Source organism: Lactuca saligna, chromosome 4 (assembly GCF_052625555.1).
Source record: "Lactuca saligna cultivar CGN05327 chromosome 4, ASM5262555v1, whole genome shotgun sequence".
NCBI classification, from domain to species: Eukaryota; Viridiplantae; Streptophyta; class Magnoliopsida; order Asterales; family Asteraceae; genus Lactuca; species Lactuca saligna.
This window is the reverse complement of record NC_136420.1, coordinates 291,244,236-291,254,013: the sequence shown is the minus strand read 5'-3', so window position 1 is coordinate 291,254,013 and position 9,778 is coordinate 291,244,236. Positions and strand designations below refer to the sequence as shown.

The 9,778-nt window shown below is 27.3% G+C and overlaps 1 protein-coding gene across 1 annotated transcript; it reads right to left on the bottom strand.

Annotated features, from left to right (window-relative positions):
* Positions 1–3,548: 3,548 nt before the first annotated feature.
* On the bottom strand, positions 3,549–8,150 carry LOC145039199 (uncharacterized protein At4g22758-like). The gene is made up of 2 exons (XM_078987295.1): positions 7,740–8,150; positions 3,549–3,837 (listed from the first exon to the last, which is right to left on the bottom strand). Exons 1-2 carry the CDS (start codon positions 7,969–7,971, stop codon positions 3,677–3,679), a joined length of 393 nt encoding a protein of 130 aa, XP_078843421.1. The 5' UTR covers positions 7,972–8,150; the 3' UTR covers positions 3,549–3,676.
* Between the last annotated feature and the right edge of the window lie 1,628 nt (positions 8,151–9,778).

Sequence of the window (9,778 nt, the reverse complement as noted above, 5' to 3'; positions counted from 1 at the left end):
CATCTTTCTTCGGCCGTAATCAGCTTCCGGCCGTGAACGGGGCTGTGATCAGGCTTCGAGCCGCAAACGCATCTGATCCTATCACCTCGGAAAAGGGGCCTTATCGCATCGGAAAACGAACCTTATCATCTTGGATCTTGTTCTCGGGCGCGAACTATCTTTGGCCGCAAACTGCCTTCGATCCGTGTACGAGGTTCACTATCGTGAACCCTTCGGACCTTGAACCCTCGCATATATATATATATATATATATATATATATATATATATATATATATATATATATATATATATATATGTTTTTCTGATTTTTACTTCATTTCTACACTTTTACATGAAATTCGAACCATATGCTCTTAAGTATCATCAGCCAAGAACAACCTGTCACTTCAAGAGCATGCTAAATTTATCCCTTCTCATCATATTCAAGTGTTAATCACTAGTTCCTCATAAGATCTAACAGGTATCATTTCTTCATCTTATTATCATTTCAAGAACATCCTTTAATCTTCTTATACTAGGCTGAAAACCTGGTAATTTCACTAGTTTACACAAAGAACACGAAGAACACCCGACTGAAAACCTTTGAATCTTCTTAGAAATTTGGTTAGGATCTTCAGTTGTTCTTCATTCACCAAGAACACATGGTCGTGAACCCTCCCAGTCGTGAACCCATTATAGCCTCCAATTTAACTTCTAACACTCCTATTTGTAAGTTATACTTACAAATTAGTCCAATTCCCAACCATTCCTATGATTATTTTAGCTAATTGGTTGCATATATGTTATACAAATTGCTATATAGGACTTGCTTTACTACGTGATTTCACTTGTGGAAGTAAACGTCCTATATCAAATCAGCATTTGAGTCACCCTCTAAAAGGTGAGTTCATACCCCTGTATTTTCATACTTTTTACGGTTTTAAGGGAAGGGGGATACAAGTCTAACACAAGGATATTGTGTTATCAATAAATGGTTTCAAAACATCTCGTAAAAATGGATTTCAATTGTCTTCAAATCAAATGGTTTCAAATTGTGTTACAATGACATCAAGTCATCAAAAATATTTCAAAATGTTAAACTCTTTAAAATATTTTATAAACTTATATTTTTCCGAAAAGGAATCATATATATATATATATATATATATATATATATATATATATATATATATATATATAAGATTTAAATGGCTTAGGACTAATAACTTGCTTTATTTCGTTTTCCTTGTTTGGATGTAGACTTAGGGTATCGGTTATTTGTCCGAATGTTGTTTAAATTTTAGTTATATATATTTGTATGTGTATATAAATATAAATGTTATTTCATTCAGTTTCAATACCCTTTGTAACATGTCGAGCAAGGTGTTGCATTCATGAACAGTTAGTATCAATATTGAAAATACATATAAATTATAGTAGATATAATTTATGATTCGAGAACACTAACTCACGAGTCAAGTATACTAGAGTACGGTATTTTACAAGAACATGAGTTTACACTATTATACAAGAACAATGGTTTGATTCAAGACTAATCAAGGGTATACAATTTTCAAGTGCATTTAGAGTATACCAAACAAGGAGCATACTATCAATCATTTATTTCAGAATGATTAGGTTTTCATTATATACGTAACGTCTATATGCTTTTTATGACACAATGTTTAGGTTGTTTATTTAAACAACATAGTTAAAGTCCTGATATTATAACCAAAATCTCCAGTCGGGGATCAAAACAAGTGTGTATAGATTTATATTGGGATTAACAACCTCACACTCAAACTGCTAGCTACAGTCGGGCAATACACGCCTATGAGTGACAATTGTTATCAACAGTTTTGACGCCTTCAAAGCGTTGTTTCAGGCCATCTAGTCATAGTATGGTTATAATAACTCATCAGAAGATATTAACAATACATTAGTATATAATTAACTAAACATCAGTACATTTTCAAAGTGCTAGTTTACAAGGATACAATTTACAGTATTACATTACAGTTTACAATAACAGCTGGTGGATCCAGGCATACTCACTTTATAGGTTTTACAAAGGATTACAAATACATAACAATGGTTTTCAAACATAACAGTTTTATGAGATTAAAACTACTTTTCATATACAGTAGAAAATATAGGATTTTCTGGAATAGTTTACATATTTACAGAACAATAAGCATACTTTCAAACATAAATACTTATGCACTCACTCAACTTTATGTTGATACTGTCTTCTCAAATTACTTGTATTCTCAGGAAATCAGTAAACAGGTACTTCCCAAGCTTTTGAGAAGATGAAACCGTTTTGAGTTATCTCTTCTGTCTTTTTCTGTAACTATTTTGGTGTTAATATACAATGATTGAACACATATAAAAACTTATACTTATTTATGCAATGGTTGTTTGTACTTTGATTACTATAATGCATGTGTTATGTTACTACAAATGAAGGCATTCACCCACAGATGTTTCCGCCGTCTGGTTTGGAGGTGTGACAATAATTAACCATAAAAATATATTTATATATTTATTAATTTTTAATCAATTGTGATTTTATGTAATTTTATATATTTTAAAAGCTTCCAGCTACTTTTGTGAAACACTCATATAACAAATAAAAACTACAGCTTCCCGCTACCAACTACCCGCTACATGCTAACCACTTCCAGCTAACAACTACTTTTGCCAAACACGCCCTAAACCTTTTGACCTCATCATATAATATGGTCGAAATCATATTAGAATAAGTTTGCACCAACTACCTTAGTTCTTCAACCAAAATAAAAATATAATGTGCATCACATAATGTCGCATAGAGACTACCGCATCTTATCTAATAAATAAAAGTTTTTTTTTGTCACTTGTTAATATCTCATTCAATTTGCCAAATATCATTTTATGGTTATTTTGAATTATTTTTTTCCACATATCATTTTATGGTTTTTCTATTTTATTAAAATCCATAGTATTTAAATACACTAATAAATGCATATTGATTTTTTTAATGAACTTTCCTTTAAATTTCAAAATTCGTAAGTTAAAGCTTCATTAATTTCTTTTATTTATTTATGTAAATTATTTGTTTAAATTTAGAAAGAAAAACACTTTAATTTTTATAATTCGATATTTTTCTCATTTTTTTTATATGTAACTTCAAACTTCTCAAATGTTTAGAATTTTATATTTAGTTTTTCTCTTTAAATATACTCATATATAAATGAGTTTCATAACTAGTAAATGATAAAAAAAAAAAAAAAAAATTATCATTTTTATCGACAAATCCCTTTCATATTTATTTTTCTATATCCAATACCAAATCCATGTTTGTCGTGCTCCAAATCATTTTATGCTAAAGGAATTTAACACATTTTATACATATATCGGATAGGAATTCAATTTTTTGATAACTTTTTTGAAGTACAAAAAAATCAGTGCATTTTTTAATTATGCAAGTTCTATAATATATTAAGATAAATCAGTGCAGATTTATGTACTTGGATAAAGATATATCAGTCCAATTATCATCGTCTATATTGTAACAAAATAAAACATATAACTAATAGCAACAAAAACATTTTATTAGCACTTTACATAATACATAGAGTATTTTATTTGTTTTCCCATTTTGTATATGGGAAAAATATTACCCAAAGTACAAGTTTGTATCGGAAGATTAATCAATGAGATAAGATCTTGAACCATGCCTTCCAACCACGATTTCGGCTATGACCGGTTATTATCTCAGATCGAGCTTCAGTCATTTGAGGATTTCTCTGCTTCTTACACATCAGAAAATTCCTTTCGCCACATGACCCCATTACTTCATTTGCTTTCATTGCTGCCAACAATTTTATTCACATAAATACTTAGGTTAACCTTATAAAGTGACAATCAATAATATACAATTTGTATTTTAGGTTAGGGTAAATGACACAAAAAAACATTCTTTTTATACAGAAATTCGATTTTGACACCTTGTTTTTTTATCTGTCAATTTTGACACTGTGTTTTCCAATTTGTTACAATTCTGACCACTTGACCGGTTAATCAGGTTACATGCTGACGTGGCATGATGACGTATCAGTTTTGATGACGTGACATGCTGACATTATATGCTGACGTGTTAAAATTGAATTTTTTTTTCTCACAAAAACATTAAGTTTTCATTTTTTTTTTTCGATTTTTACACTAAGTTTAATTTTTTCTTTCAACTTTGACAGTATGTTTTTTTGTTCCAAATCGAACATCATTTTTTCCAATTTTGTTCGATGTTGACAATTTTCTATTTGAAACCGTATAAATATTTTTTTAATACATTTAAACCGTATAAGTATGTTTTTTTTTCATTTAAAAACCATAGTTTTGTATAAATACATTTTTTTACACTCAAATCATATTTTTATGTATAAATATGTATTAGTTATATAAAAATTGTATTTTATATTAAATATGCAACTTTAAAATGTGTTTGGAGGCGTGTAGTCGATCAAAACTCGGATATCAAGTTTGCAACCCATCAAATTTTTACATCTTATTAGAAGCTTATGATTAGTTTGATTCTCATGATATAACTAATGCTTTGAATGTAAGAAAAAAAACACCTTGTATTTAAATAAAAATGGGGTTTTTAAACAAAAAAAATATGTTTATACGGTTTAAAATGTAATAGAAAAAAAATACATTTATACGGTATCAAATGGAAAATAGACAAAGTTGAACAAAATTTGATAAATGATGATTGATTGGAACAAAAAAACAGTGTCAAAATTGAAATAAAAAAATTAAACTTAGTGTCAAAATCGAAAAAAAAAAAGTGAAAACTTAGTGTTTTTTGTGGAAAAAAAATCAATTTTGACACGTCATCATATCATGTCAGCATGTCATGTCATCAAAACTAACACGTCATCATGCCACGTCAGAATGTAACTTGGTGAACCGATCAAGTGGTCATAATTGTAACAAATTGGAAAACACAGTGTCAAAATTGACACAAAAAAAACACGGTGTCAAAATCGAATTTCTGTATCAAAAAGTGTTTTTTGTACCATTTACCCTTTAGGTTACTAATCTTTGTAATTGTATTCAATATGTCAATAATTTTTTTATCAGTTTATATTATAGTATTGTAATGTATTTTAATCAAGTAATTTTATTATATCAGATATAGAAGCCACAATAATAGGGTTAGACAGGGCCTAAACGACCAAATTATCTCATATTAATTGTTACATTGCCTAACACATACGATAGTTTACCTAATTGAAATGTACCCCTTATGTAGTAAGAACCTATAACAAATTAAAGCTTACCTAATACAATTGAAAAATAAATGATCTAAAAGATAAATTGTTCACAATATGGTATTTGTGATATTAACGCATTTAGTAATCAAGATTATTTAACATCCCAACAACAAAATGGGGAAAATGTTAAAGAAAGTTAATATTAACATATTATTTTCAAATTTGTTTGATTTATAATTTATTGTATTAGATGAAAAGTATATATGTTTTATGCATTTATTGTTGAATTGACAAGTGAACCAAAGTAACTAAAATGGGTACAAATCTCAGCCAAATGCGCCATACTTTCTTGAGTTAAGAAGAAATGCCGTTTTCATGAGTCGAATAAGTTATATAGAAGTTTTTATTAATTTATTTGGTATAATACAGAGATTACAGAACATATTTATATCGTTTATACGGTACAAGGACATAATAAATTGATAAATCAATTTTTCATATTTGATAAATTTTGTTTATGTATATAAAACAGCCAAAAAAAAAACTACTATCTTATATATTAATTAATGATATTTTGTTACACTTAAACAATTCATTAATATATCTTATATTTGGTGTATTTATCGTAGGGAAGTCGAGGACAACCTAGGTTAAATTTTACAATTTTATTATAGTATTTTGGAAAATTAAGAGTTATATCGATAATATTAAAATATATTTATAATTCTATGATATTATATAATATATTTTATTATGAAAAAAAAAAATTCATAATTCTATTGGTCATCTTAATGCCCTTGCAGCTTAGATAACATCATATAAAGGCTTTCCTTAACAAAATCGAATTGTACATTTTGAAATTTTTATTTGGTTATTTGACTTAATAGATTAATTTTAAAAAAGTAAATTATTATTTTGGATTTCGTATTAATTTTAAATTTATAAAATAAGAATAAAATAATCATAGGATTCGAATAATAACTTTTTTTATTAATATATATTTTGAATTATTTATTAATTTGTTAATTTATTATTTCAAATAAATTTAAAAAGTTTATATATATTTTTTAATAGTTTATAAATTTTAAACCACAACTAAATAATTTATTTATGTTTTTTTTTTTTTATAAAATGGCTAAAATTTTAATTATATATGGTTTAATATGTCTCAACCTTTGAAAATGAAATTAAAATTTTGATTAAATCAATTTGTAATTTAGTTGAATCAGTTTAAATTTAAATTTAATTTGCATTATTAGGATTAATATTTTAAAAAATATTTTAAAAACAAAAATGATGGAACATATTCATCCACACAAACACCCGGTACTTTCATTTGTGAGTACACTGCACAAACAAATTAAAGAAACACATATCTACTTTCACATTTTTGGATGGACAATAAAAACAAGGCTCCACATATGTGTATATATATATATATATATATATATATATATATATATATATATATATATATATATATATATATATATATATATATATATATATATATATATATATATATATATATATATATATATATATATATATATATATATATATATATATATAGAGAGAGAGAGAGAGAGAGAGAGAGTCAAGATCAAATAAGAAGGAAATTTTTGGTAGGAAGGTAAGAAGTTTTTTTTCTACATATTTTTTTGACGAACAAAATAAATGAATCACTAGATGATTCATTTCTAAGATGATTCACAAGAAAAAATTCTCAAAAAAACATCTTTATGATTCATTTATACAATGATTTTGTTGTTATTCACTAAAATTATCATAAAAATGAATTTTTTCTTAATTTACTTAAAAATGAATCATAAAGATGTTTTTTTGAGAATTTTTTCTTGTGAATCATCTTAGAAATGAATCATCTAGTGATTCATTTATTTTGTTCGTCAAAAAAATATGTAGAAAAAAAACTTCTTACCTTCCTACCAAAAAAAATTTCTTACCGGATCTATATCCTATATATATATATATATATATATATATATATATATATATATATATATATATATATATATATATATATATATATATATATATATATATATATATGTTTTAAATATGGGTAAAGTATGTATTAAGAATTGCAAAATTCATTTGCAGCAAAAACGGTAATTTAAAATAAAAACATAATTAGTCATAATAATTAATTATAAAAAACGGATTTGGTGGCTATAAAATAGGAAAAAATGTTGGGCAAGCAAATAATAACAAACCAACACATATTAATATTAATGAACTAATAATATCAAGATAACAACAATTTGAAAACTGCTAATTTATCAATGAAATGATCAGTTACGAATTGAAAATCTACGAAAGAAAAAGTTTGCATTTGCTAATAGAAATAGTTAATTACTTGTTCTTGATGATATTGATATAGCTAGACGTGGATATGCATGAACAGATTACTCCAAATTAACAATATAACAATCAACGAGATAGAATCACAACAAATCAAAGAGAAATCTGCGCATACCTTCAGATCCTGCATTTGCTGGATAAAGCAAAAAGTTCTCCAAATTAGAGCCAAGAACAGGAAGTCGTCCACCCCGGGCATACATCTTTAGAGACGAATCAATTACTTCCGAAACTTTATCATCATCATTCACCACGAATCGCAAAGGTCCTGAACTTCCAAGCACGTTGACAGTGATCAGAAACCGTTTGTTCTTCACGTTCTGATTATGGGGAGTCTTCTTCTTAATCATCTTCTCACTATTTTAACGATTCTTCAAAATTCGATTTGTTTGAATGAAATATTAAGTGACTTAGGGAAAACGATGATGAAACTGAAAGGATAACTATTTCAAGCGTCGAGAACAACACAGCGGAAGTACCACGATTTCATGGAAGTATAGAAGCAGATAGGTCGACGGAAAGAAAGCGAGAGTAGTGAACGCATGAAACAGTAATTGATGTGAATCATCTAATAGAGTAAATTATACGAATGGTCCCTAAGGTTTGGGGTAATTTACGCGTTTGGTTCCTAACTTATTTTTTAAACTTAGAAGGTCCCTACTGTTTGTTTTTGTTACGTGTTGGTCCCGTATTACTTAAAATGACTATTATTTAAGTGAAGAAAAATGATGGGGTAAGTAAGGTAAGGTGACGGGTAGGGTTGAGCGTGTGTTTATTTAAACAAATTAAAAAATAAACGGCAAAATAATCTTTTTAGGTAAAATAGGAACCAAAAGCATCACAAAAACAAAGAGTAGGGACCTTACGAGTTAAAAAATAAGCTAGGATTCAAACGCGCGAATTACCCTAAACCATAGGGACCATTCATGTAATTTACTCCATATAATATGCTGAGAGAGAGAGAGAGATGTTTTTATAATTTATGTTAATACATTATATTTATTATTTAATAGGGGTGTTAAGAAATAAAATCTTCATTCCTAATAATTGCCTCTCCTAAATATCACTTGTCCCCTCCTTAAACCCCAAAGAATCCACGTGTCATTCTTCTATCTCTATTCTCACTTTTTTTCCCGCACATCTCCTAATTCAGGAATGTACATCATATCCTAAAAATCAGCTCTTTGGTTAAGTTATTGTCCCTACATTCAAACAAATTTTCAATTTTCAATTTCATATATTCTCATATCCCATATAATTAACAATGGTTTTGAATTAATCGATCTTTTACCAAATATATAGCCATCAAATTAGGAATTAAATCACGATTAGAATATTCTCTTCTCATATATTGCATTTATAAATACCGAACCCCTAAATATTTTTATATGTTTTGATGACTTTCTGCTTCTTCATCTCTGCAAAGTGCAAAGTACCATCTTTTATCATACATTTCAATCCATCAGGTTAGTGTAAAACAAAATAATCATACTTTCTTTTATTCTATTTATTTCTATCTTCTTCTCCTTCTGTTACAAATTTCATATAGCATCCTAGAAACAAGTATGTCGATCTATGTGTGTTGCTCTCTGTGTGTGTCATTCGCATCATATTCATGCTTATACTTATTTTTTTCTTTTTTAATAAAAAACATATGACTATTTTACCAATCACACAGAAATTTAAATTTAAAACTACGTTGCAATGAACTTTAAGATCTTATATTGCACTATACATTAAAGTCGAACATAAATTAATTGTGTATAATTTTTTACTCGCGGTGCAATTTTTTTTCCTCAATCTGACTTTCACAAATGACTGTTTCAATGTTTTACAACAATTTGTAGTACTCTAAATTTCTTATTAACACTGAAGTATGAAGTCACACACAAAATTTAGTTTTAATATTCTAATTCTTTCTTATGAGAGCAGAAAAAATTACCTGTCATAGAATACATATGTGCTTATCTTGTCTTTTATTTAATTAATTTATATTTTTCTCTTTTTTATTGCAGATAAATGGCAGCACCAAATATTACCTTCATATCTGATATGGATGTAACTAGGGATGACTTGACTTTCAAGCTTCGTGTCATAAACCTTTGGCATCAAATGTCTTTCTACAACAAATATGAAATTTGGTCAATTGAAATGATC

Bases quoted from the DNA above. Each gene is read 5' to 3' on its own strand.
- LOC145039199 (XM_078987295.1), bottom strand. From the start codon at position 7,971: ATGATTAAGAAGAAGACTCCCCATAATCAGAACGTGAAGAACAAACGG. The intron at 3,838-7,739 runs GTATGCGCAGAT...AATTGTTGGCAG, and splicing joins AGCAAATGCAGGATCTGAAG to CAATGAAAGCAAATGAAGTA.